At 41.9% G+C, this 20,557-nt stretch overlaps 1 protein-coding gene across 2 annotated transcripts in view; it reads right to left on the bottom strand.

Moving 5' to 3' along the window:
• Positions 1-1,640: 1,640 nt before the first annotated feature.
• The window catches only part of APC (APC regulator of WNT signaling pathway), a 131,086-nt gene continuing 112,169 nt past the window's right edge, over positions 1,641-20,557 (bottom strand). The window contains exons 9-16 of one of the 2 annotated variants that reach the window (XM_040421625.1): positions 17,768-17,866; positions 15,585-15,963; positions 12,632-12,727; positions 12,405-12,544; positions 12,213-12,290; positions 11,550-11,666; positions 11,243-11,457; positions 1,641-9,892 (exon numbers count right to left, since the gene is read on the bottom strand). In XM_040421625.1, coding sequence (XP_040277559.1) covers positions 3,421-9,892; positions 11,243-11,457; positions 11,550-11,666; positions 12,213-12,290; positions 12,405-12,544; positions 12,632-12,727; positions 15,585-15,963; positions 17,768-17,866 — 7,596 coding nt within the window. In that variant the 3' untranslated portion in view covers positions 1,641-3,420. The remainder of the gene's footprint in view (positions 9,893-11,242; positions 11,458-11,549; positions 11,667-12,212; positions 12,291-12,404; positions 12,545-12,631; positions 12,728-15,584; positions 15,964-17,767; positions 17,867-20,557) is intronic. The other variant, XM_040421624.1, reaches the window with a different exon arrangement.

The raw sequence follows: 20,557 nt of genomic DNA, 5'->3' as shown, positions 1-20,557 counted from the left end.
GCGAGCCTCTTGTTTTTAAAGCATTTGTAAGCTTGATCAGACCTATTAAAGCAGTCATATTGCCCAGGAGGGTTGATCATTCTGATAAAAGCAATCTCATAGCTTGCACGGCTGCCGAACCATCATTACCTTTGTCTTTAAGCAAACTAGGCAGTTTGAGCACTGAGGGGCCGTGGAGCATCACTACTGCTACGCCTTTTGGTGCTCAGTACACTCCCCTCTCCCCTTTGATTTAAAGGGCTAGACAATGGCGCCTGCGCTGTGCCTCACTAATAATCATTGGTGGTCCAGCGTTAATAGGTTATATTCAGTGTGGGTTTTATTCTCCTAGGAATGCATGATTTTGATAATGTGCTGTGGCTTACATGTATGCAATTATTAGTGGCAGTGGAGCCGCTGCAGAGGGGAACGAGAGAGAAAACTTACATTTCCATCCTGCCAGCAGCTGTGCTCCTCCTTTTGTGTGTGATGCTGCTGGCACTTCCACTTCCAGGTAGACTGACATGCCAGTGGCTTCACACACAGCAGAGGAGGGCAGCTGCCAGGAGGTTAAAGTATTCTCTCCTCCCCGCACAGTGCCCGCTCCTCTCTGCCACCAATGACTGCATACATATAAACCACAGCACATTATCAAAATCATGCATTCCTAGGGGAATTAAATGGGCCACCAATGATTAATAGTGAGTCACAGTGCAGGCCCCATTAGACAGGTCTGTACAGCCCTGTCAATCAAAGGGGAGGTACTGAGCACCAAGGGGTGTAGCAATACTGGTGCTCCAAGAGTTATACCAGCCCCTTGGTGCTCAAACTGCCTAATATGCATACAGAAAAAAATTATGATATCTCAATCGTCCAAGCTATAAAGAAAATAAAGATATCGTTTTAATCAGCATGATCATCCCTACCATGCAATATGCTTGGTTTAGTAGGGTTGCTCATGCTGACAGAGGCTCTTTAGGCCGAATGCTCTATCTTACAGTGTTGTAGTACTTCAGTGAACAGGAAAAAAATGGCATGTAGCCTCCATCCTAGTGAGAAAATACCATCTGTGTAGTGAATTTAATAGTATGAATAACATAATTTGATGGTGCAGTTGGGACTCATAAACCAGACACATCACTATTTTATTTTTTATTGCAAAAGTCATAAAATTTTCTCAGTCACGCATAGATAAACTGCTTTGACAAGAAAAAAAAAAAAAGTTAGTATTTAAATTAAAAATATTTCCACAACCATTTAGAAATACATTATTCCCATCTTAGCTTTACATACTAATTCACTTTTAGTACTAACAAAACACACAGCCTGAAGTGTGTGCAGGTTATCTGCATTTCCACTAGCTGGGACTCTGCATTGCAGAGCTCCGACTACTGAAACTGAGCAAAAGGACGAGAAGAGTGCAGATAGCTTTTCAAAAATTAATAAATAAAATTGCGTTTAGTACAAGTCAGTTCCTTTCTGGAATTACAACTACTTGTAAAATCAGTTTAAGTGAAGAAACAGGATTTACACCAGTTGTAGTAAGAAAACAAAAAAGTGCAAAGTAGAACAAGAACTTTAACATCACTATATCCGAGTGACTTCATTTGTTGATATGGAATTTGGCAGCAAGTGATAGTGTACATTTTTCTTATTGGCTACATTATATTGCCCAAAAATATCTCAAGGTTTTTAATCTTGATTCTTTCAATTCCATTATAATAAGTAATTCCTTAAAGAGGTACTCCACCTAATTGTGTGGATTTTTTTTAAAGATTGTTTAACAAAGGGTTAAAAATAGAATGGCTTCACTGCTGCCAACAGTTTCCCTGCTGTCAGCACAGTGCCAACGCATCAGATTCAAAGAGTCAATTCCGACGAGGTGTTGCTATGGCAACACAACCTTTTAAATTACATAGTTCCTAGCAACCAATCTGTCTCCGGTTACTCAGGTTATCCTCAGTGCAAGGGTAAACTGAAACTCTGTTGACAGAACAAAAGGCAAAAATGTTTGGTAGAACGCTTTTCAAAATCTCTTAAAAGGGGTAGGCCCATCTTGGACACTGATGGCACATTGCGACCTGCTCCTATCTCCAGTATGGTGCCCCCAAAGTGAACAGAGAGCAGCCACGCATGGTTGGCCACCCTCCTTTGTTCACAGCTATGGGAGCTCTGAAAATAGTCAAGAGCCGGCTTGGCTATTTCCGGCAGTTGCATAGCAGTAAATGGAGAGGTGGCTGCTCCTGTGCGGTGCGCTCTCCATTCACCGCTATGGGAGTTCCGAAAACAGCTGAGTGCGCTCGCTCATCTATTTTTGGAACTCAGCGGTGAACGGAGAGCACTGTGTGTTCTCCTTCACTTCAGGGGCCCTGTTCTGGAGATGGGACCTGCACCTATTTGACATCTATGACATATCCTAATGATATGTATCAATGTCCCAGATGGGTCAACCCTTTTAATCAGATTTTTTAATTTTTTTAATTGGGGGAGGGTCTCTTTAATGTCTTATTTATATCAAGCATCAGAATTCAGTTTCTATATCTATTAACACAAAAAAATAGTGCCCTGTTCCCATTAAAAAAAATGTGCATGCCACATATTTTTACAGTTCACAATAAAACACTTATGAATTTACATACAGTAATAATTTATTCAGAAATGTTCAGTTAGATTACTCTGAGACATTATGTTTCATCATAAAGAGCAGCCATCTCACCTCAAATACCAGACATACACTATACAGCATAGCAGTGAAAAGAATGAACTAATCTCCAATAAAACAGTCAAAGTGGTGGGGGGGAGAGAAAAGTTGGACGTCGTCTAGCTGCAACACGTTTCCTTTTTTTATTGCAGATAGTTACACAATACCTACTGTACCTATGCACATCATGAGATCACAGTACTTGGATTGTCAGATCAGTCATGCAGAGAGGCCAGCCAGGGAGAAGTAGTGGGAGAGAAAAAAAAAACAAGAAAAAAAAAAAAAAAAAAACTTTCAGTAGGAATCACATTGCTATTAACAGCTGTATGATAAGCTGCAAATGTATTCACAATTACTAAACCAACAACCTAGTCTTAGCTTCAGTACAGGTCTTGACTGATATCATTAGGTCGACTAGATTCTCTCAGTAAATGATAAGCAGCTACAATTAGGTATCTGTATTGTTTCACTGATTATACTTGTTCGGTGCCAAAAAAGCTTGAAATGGTCTAGAAGGCCGAAACAGTTCATTGAAAAAGCTCTATAAATATCCTAGGTTTCATTATTCTTAAACTGTATTGGTTATTTTACAGTAGATACGTGAAAATATTGAATATTATGGCTTCCTGAACAATCAAAAAGCAATATTTACAGATTTTATATTTGTCTCTTTGAATATACACGGACAGCTAAAAAATAATACACCAGTATTTCATTTCAAATAATGGCAGACGGTCTTTTCAAACAGAAGTCACCAAGTAGGAGCCAGAATGTCTTTTGGGACTTTGTGAACCACTAGAGTCTGTAGCTTCACTTTTGGAGTCCCTTTTCTTTGAGTTTGTAGTCACAGGTGTTGGGATCTGGGATGGTCGGGCTGTGCTACTATCTGAACTGCTTTTTCTGGGACTAGGGTTATAATTAAATGGAGTTACACGTGCTGCAACAGTCCCACTTGGTGAGCTATGTTTGCTTGAACTACTTGAGCTAAATGGAGTGCGCTCTGCAAGACAATTTTCATTTGTCTCTTGCCCTAAAGGTAGGCTGTTAAATACAGGTTTTGGGTCAGTCCCTTTTAGATCCAAACCATCCAATTTAATAAAGGATTTCTGCCTATTCTCCAAAACAAGCCCATTTCCATTCCCTGAATTATGCCTTCCTTGCGAGTCTTTTACTCCCTCATCCTTTTCACCTTGCTCTGAGATATTGTCAATAACTGGGGGAGAATTTCCAGTAGGGGATCTGCCTGACCTAGGGTTATTGATTGGGCAGTCTTCAATTCTTACCCATACATCCTCTGTTTTAGAAACTGCTGGTGCCATTTGATACACTGTCCTACTTTCTGCCGACTCTGCATGAGTATTTGATACTTCATTATTTGCAGTCTCGAGTACTTCATTTTCCTTTATTTTCCTCCAAGTTCCTTTTGCAGATTGACCGTCTAATGTAGATTTAGGCCCTGGAAAGGAACATGGCTGTCTTTCATCTTCACTTTTTGCTTTCTCGCTGGATTCAGAAGACGCAGACAAAATGGAAGATGAGCTTCCAGTTCTTCTCCATGTACTAACACGAGGAAGTGATGATGAATGCTTACTGTGTTCACGTTTCCACGTTCCCGATCGTGTAACTGGAAGCCTGGATGGTGATTCAGAATGGGAACGGCTTATGTCGTGACGCTTTCTGACATCACTATGTTCTAATGAAGAATTTAGGTTTGGAGGAGTTTTTCTCCATCCCCCAGACTGTACAGAATGAGTTGATAATGACATATCAGGAAGAGAAGGGCTTAACACTGGTGTCTGAGACTGAGATCTGGTTGGTGAATCAGCCCTTGATGAAGAAGACAAGGACTCAAATGATGCAGACTCTTCTAATTTTCTCCTTAAAGTTGGACTAGGTGCTTCCTTAATAAAAGTAGACTGACGTACTAAAGCTGGTCTCTCAGATCTGTCAGACTCACTTCCACTAGATTTTGTTGAAGACATTCTAGACAACTCTACTTTCTTAGTTGATCCAGAGTTGTTTGTATTTTGATTCAAGCCTTTTGATGCAGACTCACTTCTTGGAATTCCACTGGATGTTTTGGGTAGACTTGACGGTTTGTTCAAATTCTGCTGACTTAACTGCCTACCTGGAGATGTATATGACATTCTGCCTGAACCAGAGGATTTGGTGGATGCTGTGCTAGGGGAGGATGTTCTTGGTAACTGAGAAAATTTATTTGGAGGACTTATCCCATTTCTGCCTGGGGAAATTGAACTTCGACCGGGGGACTGCATAGGTCTGCTTAATGGTTGAGGGGAAGGTCTTGAAGGAGTAGAATCTTTTGAAGCTGATCTAGAAGGTACTTTACTTGGTCCACCAGGGGTAGCAGTCTGTCTGTTATTGTAGAAGGATTCAGATTTTAACGGTTTTGGTCCTCTAGGAGAACTACTGGAGTTGTCAGAACTTTTGGATGGGGTACTCTTTAGAATGGGAACTTTCTTTGAAACAGGGCTTGTACTTGGAGAACTAGCACGGACACCAGGTATATGAATCATTGTTCTACCTCGAGATATTAAGGGCACATTTGCTTGTGTTGGCGGTTTACACTGACTTGAAAAATCTGAGCTGGAGCGTGATTTTCCTGTAATCATACTTTTATACATCTTTTTGCCCCCTTTAATGCCTTTAGTTTCCTCTTCATTTTTCTTACACGCTAATGAACCTTTTTCTCCAGGCTTTAAAATTCTTGGCCCTTTGTTTGCAGTTATGGGTTTTTCTTCTTTGTCAGGTGTTAAATGGAAAGGAGATCCCAAAGAAATACCAGATTTCAGTGAAAGGATTGAATCTGAGTCTGAAGATCCTTGCCGGGACAATGAGACAGCAGATGCTGCTTGATGTAACCGACTAACAATTGAATTAGCACCTTCCTGAATTGCTTTCCAGTCAAAGGTCTCTGAATCTGGAGAAAATGCATTTTCAGAATCTGGACTTTGTAAATCTCTTAAATCTAGAGTGAGATCGGGCTCTTCGGCAAGAATACCACCAATGCTATTTGACCGGACCTTCTCATTTTCACTTTTGTTCTTTGATGGCTTTTTCTTCTTTGGCATTGCAGAACTAATGCATTCTTGTAGCAGATCATCTTCAGAGTCAATGCTTAAAGAACTCAGAGAGCTGTTACGAGAGAAGCAAACTGGGGTATCTTCAACATGAAATGATTTGGGAGCATACCCTGAGGTTTGAGGTCTCCGCATTTCCATCTGTGAGTCAGAAGGTTCATTTTTCTTAGGAGGCTTAATTTCTTTGTTATTGTTTTCTTGATCAATATCACTTAATGAGCTTAAAGATGAATTGCGGGAAAAGCATACAGGTGTATTTTCAATAGCAAAATTCTGCATTTTCTCATCAGAAGCTCCTCCTCGGTCTTGTCTTTTAGCTGCAGGTGGAAACGAAGCCTGCTTTTGTAGTAATGACTTTGACAGACCTCTTCCAGCTCTATTATTTTGCTCCTGCTGCTCTTGCCCTAATGACTGACATGCTGATGGGTAATTTTTGTTATCTGCCCTTGTGTCTGTTTCTTTTACTTCTTTTTCTTTCCGCAACTGTTCTTTTTCTTTGGAAAGGTCAACATCATCTTCATCAAAGTCTAAAGAGCTCAATGAATCGTTCCTTGAAAAACAGTAAGGGGTGCCCTCAATTGGAGTATAGTGGTGAGGTGAATCAAAAGCAAAGCTTCCTTTTGCACGTTCTTCATTGTTAGGTAGTTTCTCATTTGCTTCTCTTGCATTTTTACCAGTTTGTTTTCTTGTGTCAGTGTAAGGTTTTTCAGGTATTAAACTCATTTTCTGATCTGAGTTTTTCTTTGAACGTCCATTTGGTTGTGGCATAGGTTTCACAGGTGAGGTAGGCTTCCTTTCATTTTCTTGTGAGTGTCTAGCTCCAGTAGCACCAGCAGATGTATGATTAATTTGATCCATGATCTTTTTGACTCTAAAAGGCTTGTGGCTTTTACCTTTCGGCATTGCAGAATGTATGCATTCTGCAAGAATATCGCCTTCCTCTGTTTTATCTTCATCTAGACCTGAAGCAGCAGTATTTAAGCTTTTTCCTGCTTGTGTTTCATCTGTACTTCTTCCCTCAGTGGGTATTGTATCCCTTTTTTCATAGTTGGCAAAAACAGGTACATTAGCCTGATCATTACTTGCCAGCTCATTTGGTGGCGATTCTATAGTGAGGTCACTCAGAGAAGTTGCGGTAGAAAAATTTATTGGAGTGCCTTCAACACAATAAACTTTAGGCATGTCATCTGCATGGGTGAAACTTACATGCTTTTGAGCCTGTAGTCTATTTTGAGGAGGAAGAAGTTTATAAACTGGAAGCTGGCTTGGTTTCCTCGCAGTAGGAGGAGGAGCTTTGGATGTAGTTGGTTGAGGTTTCTTGTTCTTCCTTGAGGATTTTGTAGGCATAGCAGATATTATACACTCCTCCAATATGTCAATATCATCATCAGTATCATCCAGCATGTCTTTTTCTGGTTCTCCTTGTTTCTCTTCCTTTTTGTTCTGTCGTTTAGTTGAATCTTTTGATTTCTCTGACTCTGCTTCATTAGCTTGATCATTTTCAAATACTGGAGGCATAATTTTAAGTTCTACATCTTTAGGGATATATGGTTCATCGAGGCTAAGAGCACTGAGGCTTGATGCACATGAAAATCCATCTGGTGTACTCTCAGTAGCAAAATGTAGTAAGGTATCAGCTTCTTGAAGCACCTGAACCCTTTGAACAGCTGCGTGCACAGAAGTCTGTTTTGTCATTGGCTCCCTTTCCTCTGCATCGACTGTTACCTTTGGTTTACTCGTCTCTCTCTTATTTTGTGCTGCTTGAGGGGGTGGTGGAGTTTTACATCTGCTGGGAGGCATAGTTTGCCCTGGGCTGTCAGGAAGGTCACTAGGACTTATTATTCCACTAACCATACCACTACATGGTTCACTTTGCACAGAGCTAGCAATTGAATGACTTTCAAAACTATCCAGTGAGCTCACAGACGTGCATCGGCTGAACATTAAAGGAGTTTCCTGTACATAATGTTCTGGGGGGCTTTTAGGTGTTTGTGCGCCACTTTTTGAGGGAGACTTAGCACCCGAAGAAAACTCAACTGATTTGTGTCTCGAGGCATCTGATGGAGACAAGTTTGAAGTCTGAAGTCTGCTTGGTTTAGTACGTATATGATGTGAAGCAGAACGAGTTTCATTAGAAGCACTATTTTTTGTTGTAGCATCTCTGCCATCTTTTAGTTCAGTTATTTGAAGCGTGTTGTTATCACCTTTTCCCTGGACACTTTTCACTCGTCCTTCAATTTCATCTTCAGCAGAAGACAAAGATGATAGAGAACTGCAGCGGGAAAAACATATAGGTGTGTCTTCAACACAGTAGGTTTGTATTGTTTCTTGGTTAATAGAAGGAGGTTTACTTGAAGCTTGTTTCTGTCTGGTTTGTCCACTTCTGGTTTGGGCAGAATTAGGATGAAGTTGATTCTGTCGGTTTGTATTTGGTGATGGTGTTGGTGTATTACTGCTTGATGACACATGATCTTTTTTAGTTCTCTGTTTGGAAGAGCTCTTTGAAAAGGAAAATGATTTTTGAGTTGACGGTGGAACATCTGATTGATATTTTCTACTGTAATCAATGGGCTGCTCAACATGATGTTCCTCTTGGTTATATGTAGTGACATTAAAGTTGACTTGCCTGTCGTCCTCCTCCTCCTGTTGCTCTTCCTCGGAATAACGTTCACTGAAATTTGTTGTTTTGTCATCATCATAATCATCAACCTGACAATGTGGTTTGTTCGATTTCTGATTCATTCCTACAGTAGATTTTCCTCGCACTTGATCTCCTTGTGTGTTTGGAGCTTTTGATCTATATGGGGACACATTTTCTGGCTGAGCAAAATGTGAGAATTTTTTGTGTTTTTCTTCTTTGTTTTCAGTAAACGCATTATAAGATGTCTTTTGGTTCCTAGGCTGCCTTTGTTCATTTTGTTTTATTTCATTATCTATTACGTGTTTATTTCTTGCCCATCGATCATTTTGAGTTGGGCTTTGCCTGCCAGAATTCAACTGTTCATCTGAGTATTTCAAACTATAATTTATTGGGGTGTCTAGTTCGGTATCATTGTCATCCATGTGATTAGCACTGTGTATTTTGTGAGCTAGCCCTGCAGGATACTGTCCATAACTGCAAAATTTACTCTCCTCATCTTCAGAGTAGGCCTCAACGGAAGGTTTTACTTGACCACGTTTTCCATAGCCATCAGTGCTGCCAACACTGTTTAGGCTATCATTTGATGACATTTTAATATAGGATACAGGACACGCTCTGTTAGAATGATCCCCCTTGGTGAAATTGTATGGATTTGTAAGGGAATGGTTTGCAGAAGTCTTTCTAGAAGCAGTCCTTTCTTCCAACGCACTGTGCATTTCTGAAGAGGATGGTGAAGTTCTGTCCTCAACAAGATGAATATTTGAGACCTCATCCAAAACTTTAGCAATTGGAGCAGTAGTTGATAGCTGTAATCCAATACGCTTAGATGAGTTTCCTTCGTTCACAGAATGATAGGTACTTATTCCTGGTCGTTCCCTGTCCTTTTCTGGTCTGTTGCCATCACCCGCCGTCCTGGAAGATGGTGCAGGCAAAACTGTTGCATTCATATATGGTGAAAGAACAGTTAAATTCCCAGGGCTAAAGTTGTCTGATCTACAAATAGACTCATCATGTCTACCTGAGTCTAGAGCATATTCATTGTACTTGTTCTGCTTATGTCTCTGCTTATTGCGGTGAGAGGTTTTAGGACTTAAGTTATCAATGTTGTCAAACGTTTCAGATAAATGCTGCGCATCCAGCTCTGCTTCTAGTGCTTTCTGCTTCCGAACATGAAGAGATGGGACAGCAGATCCAGGAGACATGATATTGGCATCTTTATATTTAGCAGGTCTATTTGCCATCAGATTCCTTAGTGCTGCTGCACTGCCCATTGCTATCATTTTGTGCTTTGAATGGATGAGGTTCTTTAGCATGCTGACAGCAGCCATGTCCCAGAGAGCTTCCTGATCCTTAGCGTTCCGTGCAGATAAATTCCACAAGGTCCCACAAGCGTTGCTGACAATTGTCAGGCTGTGTGATTTTAAGTGCTGTAGTAAAGTCTGCAAGCAGTTGTTCTCCCGCAGGATTTGCCTATAATAAAACAGGAAACAAGATTAGACAAATCAGACATTGGTGTTTCACAACTGCAAACAGAAATATAAAAATATATAATTACATAATAACAGGGAGATTTATCCTTAACTGGTGTAAAGGAAAACTGGTGTAGTTGTCTTTAGCAACCAGATTCCATCTTACATTTTTTAGAACAGTGGAATCTGACTTTAAACCAAATTTTGATAAATCTCCACATAAGAATCTACGTTGTATGGAATATTTGAGTACATTTATTCTGCACTTCTGAGTAAAAGTGTATTACCAAAGAAATTGCACTAAACTACATGAAGGAAAATGGAACCTATAATTCACAAAGTACAGGATTGTCCACAAAAATCTGACCCCTATTTCCCCTGTGTGGTTTTGTACAGGATAATGCTCATCGGGCCTCATTCATCAGAACTGTCTTTATTGCCCATTGCAACCAATCAGAGCTCAGCTTTCACTTTGCTAGACTAGTTTAGGAATAAGGCCCATCATATCCTTCCCACCAGTCGAGTGATACTTTGTGGAGGGCGGTTGTGCAAGTGTCCAACATGCTGCATTCAACAACGAATTGCGATAATGGAGGCCTATGCACGCAGGCGCACATTGACTGAACAAGATGCCGATGTGTACGGAAATTGCTTCACTTGATTTAAGTCAGTTGTGTGAGAGTTAAAGGAGAGGGATAAACACAAGCATGTGCCGTATTGCAATCGACTACGGGACATGATAACAGAAGGACATTTGGACCTGTTGGTCTAAATGTTGGACATTCCTGCTCCATGAAGCATGGTTCTGTCTAGATGGGTGTGTTAATTCGCACAACAATGGGTCCAATAATCTTTGAACACAGCCAGGTACATAGACATTGCTGTACAGCTAACTAATCATCAGCGTGAGTACGGTTTCTTAAACAAGACGGGGTGACTTGCCATATGTCACAGCATTTACGTAATTACATAAAAGGGGTGGTCCGATTTTTTTTCTTTTTATTGATTACCTATCCTCAGGTAAACAGTGAAGAGAAGGCAGTGTTCGTACGAGCACTGCGATTTCTCCAAACAGCTGATCGGCAGGGGTCCTGGGACAAGTGGACAACCACTGAGCAATGGAATGTGGACCAGACCTAAGGGTAGGGTTTATGAAACTAATCCCCAGACAGCACCCACAGCCAATTAAAATTCATGTCCAGAATATGGCACATGTGCTTCTGCAGAATGTGTCCCTGATAAGATGGGTACAACTTTATATGGCCATTCGTGGACACCACTTCTAGAATCTTCTGTATGTCAATCTATCATTACCCATTATCTCTACTTCTATATAGTAAAATAAACCAACCTGTGGTCTTCATTAGTGGCAATCAGACTGGACACATTGCGCAGTATTCCTCCTCCACTCTCAATAATGGCCAGTGTATTGGTCTGACTTCGGTAAGTTAATGTGCCAACTAGGAATGCTAGGGCTCCATCCACAGAACATATGTCAGCTTTATTCTCTGTACAGTGAGCCGACAGGTTCCATAGGGCGCTCAGTACACTCTTCAGTGTGGATTCCTTAAAACAAATAATAAAGTTGTGTAAAATATCATAAGATGATGTGCTATAAAACAACCTGTACAATTTAGATATCACCATTCTTCATGTACCTTCTTAACATCCAGAGCGCATTCTGTCAATGCTTTAACACTGCCAACCTCACGCAAAGTCTTTTTACTGTTGACATCTGCTCTCCAAGAAAGATTCCTGAGCACACTGGCAATGACCTGCAACACACAGGAATAGACTGAACGATTAGTGTTCAACATCTTTGTACAATTCTTTTACATTGCTGACCTCCAGTATCTTCTGAGCAATTTACACCAATGCCCTGTTAACTTGCAATACTGTTTTGTCAAACAGGCCTCTGCCCTTTGATTTATCTTATGTCGGCCTCAAATTATTTACTTTAAATACACAAACAGTATAAATTGAGCTATAAAACAATTAAAGGGGTGTTCCTGTTATATAAAGTTACCCCCTATCCACAGGGCCCTATCACTGGGACCCCCACGATGATGAGAATGTGGAATCCCTACCCCACGGAGCCCCCTGAAATGGACAGAGCATTTGGTCAGGCATGCACGTGGCCGCTCTATTCATATGCAGCCGGTCACTAATTTATGCTTCCCTCACAGATGGAACTACAAATATGGTGACGGATTCCCTTTAATACAACATGTTATATAAAAAGAGGTTTTATTTATTTATACTATAACGATACTCTTTTATATATAGCAATGTCTATATTATAAGCTCATAAGAAATGTTACCTGCTGCAAATCTTCACTTTCTGATTTCAACTGGGCTACAAGGGCTCGCATACAGCTTTTCATGGAACACAGAGTAGCCTACAAAGCAAAGAAATACACATTAACAATACGCATCTAGTTAGGAGGAAGAGAAGAGGTTTACCCTCAAAGTGGTCATATAAAGCATCAAAAGAGAGGGTATGTGTTAACCACCTTATTGGCTACGTCTCCAAATGTCAAGTTGGTCAAAGCCATTCCAGCATACCGCCGCAAAGTAACACTGTAGTGGTCATTAATAAGTCCATACATTTCACAGTCAACTTGTAAAAGCTCTGCAATAGCCTGCAATCCTCCTGTAAGCAGGAAAAAAAAGACATTTACAATTTAGAAAGCACTTTCAACTCAAAGTGTAAATTATGCATTGCTATACACCATCTTACCAAGTTCATTCATTGCATGCCTATGTTCTTCATCAAACGAGAGCTTCATCAGCACACACACTGCAGGACAGATCTGATGCTCCACAGGGACAGGCACTGAAACCAAACATAGCAATACGGGTAAGAAACTGGCGGATATACAAAGTAGAATAACCTGGTATAGAAAAGGCATGTCAGTCTTATGCCTCATTCACACGTCAGTGTTCGGTCAGTGATTTCCATCTGTGATTTAGAGCCAAAACCAGGTGTGGCTCTAAACACAGAACATGTGCAGATCTTTCCACTACACCTGATCTCTGTGACGCCTACACTCCTGGTTTTGGCTCACAATCACTGATGGGAAGCACTCACCAAAACACTGACGTGTGAATGAGGCTTTAGACCGTACATGTACGGCGCTGTGATCGGGCAGGTGCAGGAGATGTGCCCGCCCGATCCGCGGCAGGGGTCCGACAGTCAATGATAGCCAGACCCCTGCTGCACGCGCATTAACCCTTGATGTGCCGCGGTCCGCTCTAACCGGGGCACGTGCGATGTCCTTGCGGGGATAGGAGCTGCCATCGGGTCCCCGCGCTGCTGTGACGGGGACCTGATGGCAGGGAAGGAAGCCAGATACCTTCCTTAGGCATCGAGGCTGCCTTCTGGGAGCGCCTGTGAGATCCAGCCCCCTGGATCTCACAGGCAGGAAGGCTGTAAGTGTATTACAGTGTGTAATACACCTACAGCCAATGCATCACAATACAGAAGTATTGTAATGCATTGCAAAGGGGATCAGACCCCCAAAAGTTGAAGTCCCAGAGTGAGACAAAAAATAAAGTGTAAAAAAAAGTAAAAAAAGAAAGATTTTACAAAAAAATTAAGTTTCAAATAAAAAATAATTGGAAAAAATAGGGAAAAGAAAGAAAGAAAAGTAGACCTATTAGGTATCTCCACGTCTGTATAGACCGGCTCTATAAAAATATCACATGACCTAACCCCTCAAATGAACACCGTCCAAAAAATAAAAGAAAAACTGTGCTAAAAATTTTTTTTGTCACTTTACATCACTAAAAGTGCAACACCAAGCTATCAAAAATGGCGTATGCCCCCAAAATAGTACCAATCTAACCGTAACTTCATCCAGCAAAAAATTATACCCTACCTAAAACAATCGCCCAAAAAACAAACAAAAAAAAACAACTGTCTCTCAGACTATGGAGACACTAAAACAAGATTTATTTTTGTTTCAGAAATGATATTATTGTGTAAAAAACGTAAAAAAAAATAAAAAAAAAGTATACATATTAGGTATTGCCATGTCCGTAACGACAGTCTCTACAGAAATATCACATGACCTAACCCCTCAGGTGAACACGGTAAAAAAATGTGTAATAGCAAGCGATTAAAAAGTCATATACACCCTAAAATAGTACCAATCAACCAGTCATCTCATCCCGAAAAAAAATGAGCCCCTACACAAGACAGTCGCCCAAAAAATAAAGAAAAATATGGCTTTTAGAATGTGGAGACACTAAAAAATATATATATATTTTTTTCCTCAATTTTACCACTGTCATGAAGTACAATATGTGACGAGAAAACAATCTCAGAATGGTCTGGATAAGTAAAAGCTTTTTAAAGTTATCACCACATAAAGTGACATATGTCAGATTTGCAAAAAATGGCCTGGTCCTTAAGGTGAAATATGGCAGGGTCCTTAAGGGGTTAAACAGTATTCCCATATGTCAAATAGAGACATTTTAATACAATTTTCATCTACAATCTGTAGGTCCACTGGAGAAAATGTGATGTTGGGGGAGAATGGGGGTCAGTTTTTGTGTGGTACATGTAGAAGGTACTGGGAAGCCTCTTGATCTAACAGTATAGACCTAATCAATGGGTGGTAAGCCAGTATGGTGCACTACCTGTCACTGGCATCTTTACGTGCAAGTGTAATACTAAAAACCCCTTTTAAGGATGATAGGTGCATAATGCACTGTGACTTCTACATGCTGCTGGGCATTAATCTGTTAACCTGCCTTGGTGTCAATAAGTATGGCCTATATGATTGTGAGTAGTTTCGGCCATAAGTCCACTAGAAACTAACTGGGTCATTTATCAAACTGGTGTAAAGTAGAACTGGCTTAGTTGCCCATAGCAACCAATCAGATTCCACCTATCATTTTTCACAGCTCGTTTGGAAAATGAAAGGTAGAATCTGGTTGCTATGGATAACTAAGCCAGTTCTACTTTACACCAGTTTGATAAATGACCCCATAATTACATACTGAAGTGGGTCATCACTATACATTAGTTCATATGCTGAGGAACCACTTGTATTTTCAATCTCAACAATTTGTTGCTTTCGTCATTTCTAGGTGGAAGGCAGAATATAGGGAGTATAGACTTCATGCATACAACCGTATTTTTTTTATTGTGTGCCATCCACATTGTTTTTGAGGATAGCACACTGACCCGTTCATTTCTATGGGGCCATGAACACATCAATATTTTTTGTGGATCCATGTAACCTTTGCAAAAATTATAGAACATTTCCTATTCTTGTCCTGCGGACGAGAATAGTTTTCTGATGGAGTGTGAAAAATGCAGAATGCACATGGAAGTTGTCCGTATTTTGTGGATCTGTTTGTGAGCCGAAATACAGAAAAGTGTGTATGAAGCCTAAAAAAAGAAACAGCATACTTTGAACTAACCATATGTGGCCAACTGCATCTCACTCTCCGTCGACCAATTATCTGATCTCTGCAGACTTCGCTCTCAAAGACTGCAGCGCCCAGCATCTTACGCTGCCATCACAATCACTGACTACCCTCTAGTTGTCATCCTCTCAACTCTTAGAAGTCAGTATTTGGAAAGACACAAATTCGGTGTTATTTAATAAAAAGCTGTCATTATCCATCATATCACTGTGTGTACAACAGCAGCAATACATGTTATTCAAATTCGGTCATACTTGGATTTTTGTCCTGGTCCATTCCCTGTTCGTGCGCCTCTTGCCATTCCCAACATGTTTCACAGTAGGCTCGGATTTGTTCAAGGAGATGCAGGACTCGGATTTCTCTTCTCCCCCTCTTGTCATCAGGTTGAGAGTGTATGATATTATGAAGAGCTGCGCTTGCTCTGGCACGGGCTTCCTTACTTCCACGGGAGTTTCCCAGCAACACTGAATCTTTATCATTACCATGTAATAACTGGATAAGTAGAGGTAGACATCCGGACTGACGCATGGCAATACAACTATCTTGGGAGCTTGACATGGCTAGTAGAGTGCGAGACATGTCATCCTTGTCATGAGTGCCAAGCATTGACAGAAGAGAATATACCATCTCCACCTAGAAGCACATTTTCTCCATGTTACTTTATATTTCAGAATGTCAAAGAAGAACAAACAAGGCAAGTGAGCACAGAACCTGCTGTAGTTTAGGCTTCACATCTGTCTTTCATCATTACTGCTTACTATAAATGTAACCTTCGCCCACCCTATGATCCATATGAGAATTCAAATTCAAACTATCACACAGGTCAATGTTATCCATAGTTACAAATTTTGGTTACAGACAGTCAGTCATCACTTTTAGAATGGTCTCTAGGTACAACATAGCAGAGCTGTACAGGCACTACAGTTCAGGCCTCAGATGGATTACTGCTCTCTGGTAAGGGTACTTTCACACTAGCATTTTTCTTTTCCGGCATTGAGTTCCTTCCTTGGGGCTCAATACCGGAAAAGAACTGATCAGTTTTATCCTAATGCATTCTGAACGGAGAGCATGCTGCAGTTTTCTCTCCGGCCAAAAATCCTGAACACTTACCGGAATGCGAGATCTGGCATTAATTTCCATAGAAAGTGTTCCGGCAAAACGGATCCGTTCTTCGCAGACCTTTAAATCTGCGAAAAAACTAAATACCGGATCCGTTTTTTCCGGATGCTCCCAGAGAGACGGATCCGGTATTTCAATGCATTTGTCAGGCGGATACGCATCCGGCAGGCAGTTCCGGCGACGGAACTGCCTACCGGAATCCTCTGCCGCAAGTGTGAAAGTACCCTAAGGGCTCTTTCACACTTGCGTTCTTGTCTTCCGGCATAGAGTTCCGTCGTCGGGGCTCTATGCCGGAAGAATCCTGATCAGGATTATCCTAATGCATTCTGAATGGAGAGAAATCCGTTCAGGATGCATCAGGATGTCTTCAGTTCCGGAACGGAACGTTTTTTGGCCGGAGAAAATACCGCAGCATGCTGCGCTTTTTGCTCCGGCCAAAAATCCGGAACACTTGCCGCAAGGCCGGATCCGGAATTAATGCCCATTGAAAGGCATTGATCCGGATCCGGCCTTAAGCTAAACGTCGTTTCGGCGCATTGCCGGACCCGACATTTAGCTTTTTCTGAATGGTTACCATGGCTGCCGGGACGCTAAAGTCCTGGCAGCCATGGTAAAGTGTAGCGGGGAGCGGGGGAGCAGTGTACTTACCGTCCGTGCGGCTACCCGGGCGCTCCAGAGTGACGTCAGGGCGCCCCAAGCGCATGGATCATGTGATCGCATGGATCACGTCATCCATGCGCATGGGGCGCCCTGACGTCATTCTGGAGCGCCCGGGGAGCCGCACGGACTGTAAGTATACCGCTCCCCCGCTCCTACTATGGCAACCAGGACTTTAATAGCGTCCTGGGTGCCATAGTAACACTGAACGCATTTGGAAGACGGTTCCGTCTTCAAATGCTTTCAGTACACTTGCGTTTTTCCGGATCCGGCGTGTAATTCCGGCAAGTGGAGTACACGCCGGATCCGGACAACGCAAGTGTGAAAGAGGCCTAAGTTGTTTTTTTTTTTTTCTAAACACCAGTTAGCCTGGAAATTTCTCCTATTGTTGGATGTTCTATATGTTTACCTAGTTGATTCATTTGATATCAATTTACCGTTCACACTGGCATCAGACGGTACAGAAGCTTACTGACTCCAATTTAAAGCATAGAAAACCCACTAAAATCAGTGGGGAGGTTAACCTAAGTTTTTTTTAAAGGACTAGAAAAAAAGAAATCTGACAACATGAACACAGTCTTACATACAAAAAAAAAAAAAGGAATTCAATTCTCAGCTGTGTGTTAACACTGGAAAAGGCAGTGATGCATTGTCCATTTACCTTGGTACCGAGATGACTGTTCAGCCTTCGTGGGACGGAGTAGGTACTGTTTGAGCTCATAACACTGGCCGTATCATGATCCCCACGAGTTGCGCTTCCCTATCAATACAAACGCAGCAGAATGTGAATCAAGGGCACTTTCAAATGTCTTCATTCCTAATTAAATCAACTAGTGCATTCTGCTCAACTCTAGTAGATTTCAGCAACGCACAAGCCAGGTACCTATGAAGAGGTCTCCGCTTACAACAGTTCACTTGTCCGCTGTCCATCCAAGCAGCCATTCTTACAGCGTGGCATTGCATTCTGACAAGCGGTCATCTACGGTCATGGGAAAAAGGAATCTGAACATTTGATTTTTTGCTTTTATCCCTTTAGTACTCAAGGACTAAAAGGTTAAAAGTATCACAAACAACATACTTAAAGGGACTCTGTCACCACTTTCTAACCCCCCCTTTTAAAAGTATTGTTATCTCCATGGCGCCCCTGTGATTACAAAGGTGTTGTTAGAAGATAAATTCGCCGTCTCCTTTTGATAAAAAGAGCTTTTATCTAACCTGTCAATCTTCTTGATAAGGTGCCCAGGGCGTTTCTGTTGGTCTCAAGCTGCCGCCCGCCGCCGCCGCCGTTGGTGCCCAGCTCCTCCCCTGATGCTTTCAGCGCCGCCTGAATGTAATGAAATACACCTCCGGCTCTCGCTCAGTGCCCCCTCCTCCTTTTCAAAGATCCCGCGCGTGCGCACAGGCCTGTGCCTGATGCGCCCGTGCGGACATTTACAATCAGCCTCATTGAGCGAAGTGCGCATGCGCGCACTTCGCTCAACCTCCTCATCAGACGAGCACTGCAGCCAGCCAGGCTGTGGCTGGCTGCAGTGCTCGTCTGATGAGGAGGTTGAGCGAAGTGCGCGCATGCGCACTTCGCTCAATGAGGCTGATTGTAAATGTCCGCACGGGCGCATCAGGCACAGGCCTGTGCGCACGCGCGGGATCTTTGAAAAGGAGGAGGGGGCACTGAGCGAGAGCCGGAGGCGTATTTCATTACATTCAGGCGGCGCTGAAAGCATCAGGGGAGGAGCTGGGCACCAACGGCGGCGGCGGCGGGCGGCAGCTTGAGACCAACAGAAACGCCCTGGGCACCTTATCAAGAAGATTGACAGGTTAGATAAAAGCTCTTTTTATCAAAAGGAGACGGCGAATTTATCTTCTAACAACACCTTTGTAATCACAGGGGCGCCATGGAGATAACAATACTTTTAAAAGGGGGGGTTAGAAAGTGGTGACAGAGTCCCTTTAAAGATTTTTATACCCATATAACTAATGTGTGCTGCATTACGTGGTATTGAGAGGTCTCTGGATTGAAACTGAAATTTTAAATATTGAACTCATCTGAAGCAAGACCTGTGAAAGATGCTCTACATGAAAGTGTCATTCTACATTTCATTTATTACACTATTGTAAAACTATGAACGTGCAAGATACAGTAGTGAAAATTAAAGGGGCTGTCCGACCACCACTGCAATTGTAGTTATGTTCCCAAATCTGTTGGGCCTAAAAAACGAAAGTCACATATTAGTCACCGGCGCACCGCTGCCTCGTTCTGGTCTGCTTTGGACTGGAAATGTGACTTCCCGCTCGTCATCCTGTGTACCGCTGCAGTCACTCACTGCCCTAAGGGACATGTCACAACTGACAGTGACATGCATGCAGAGAATGTCACTGCCGCAGCCATTATAATGATGCTGGCGGTACAGGAGCGGCAGCGGAGTATTGCTGCTTTTGTTATTTAAGACCACTTACAGCAGCTGCCCAAGTTTGTATTTAACTCGCACAACCCATTTAAGGCTACCTGTGTTCCATCTTCAAACCACAGTATTGCTAAGAAGCTTAGCTCTAGATTTTAATATATACTTAATTTAAAGAGATGGTGTTTACTTGTTTGAGCCACTGTGACTAATGCACAGAAGAAAAAGAATAGAAGAAAAAGGAAATCAATATTCAACACCCCCTTCTTTTCAGAAAGCCATTAATCAATGTCACCCTACAGCTAGCAAAGGGACCTAATCTTTGTAACAGTTATGAAGAATTGTCCAGCCCCTTGAAATGTGTTACCTCAAGCTGAGAATGCTATAAAACAAGCTGAGTAACGTTCACCTTACTAATTCCCCATTGCTACCATGCGGCCACTTCCCAGGTCCCCCTCCAATCTCGGTATCCTGGCCTCCATTGATGACGTTGTAGCAGACACCACTGAGGTCAGCCATCCTTGGAGGCCAGGATGCAGAGACCAGTGGGGAACCTGGAAGGCAGCAGAAGGGTATCTGTGGGAGTCAGTAAGGCAAGTGTTACTTATTTTATAGCATTTTAAGCTATAGGTAAAAAAAACTTTAAGGGTCTGAACAACCCATTTAACCACCGGCGTTTGACTTATTTTTGGAGGAGACATGATGAGATGAAATGCTGGTGACTTACTGGATTGCCTGATGAGCACTTACCTGAATCTAACTAGTTTCTAGACAATACATCAATTATCATATAGTCTTGAAAAAAATAATCCACGATAGATAAAGACATCTAAGCCTCTACATATTGTTTTAGCAGCAATTCCAAAAGATACAGTTAGAACAGAACCCAAGCACAAAAGGCATAGTATGGAGGGTGCTCCTTTTGTTCCTCCTCACAAGTCACAACAACATAAAATATTCACTGGTCCAGAAACATAGAAGCATACGGCCTCTGTCTCAGGGGATCGAAGGGATTACAGCTCGATCCATTAAGTCATGCAGTGATTAACCTT

The sequence above is a fragment of the Bufo bufo genome, chromosome 2 (genome assembly GCF_905171765.1).
Source record: "Bufo bufo chromosome 2, aBufBuf1.1, whole genome shotgun sequence".
NCBI classification, from domain to species: Eukaryota; Metazoa; Chordata; class Amphibia; order Anura; family Bufonidae; genus Bufo; species Bufo bufo.
This window is presented reverse-complemented; position numbering and strand designations above follow the sequence as displayed.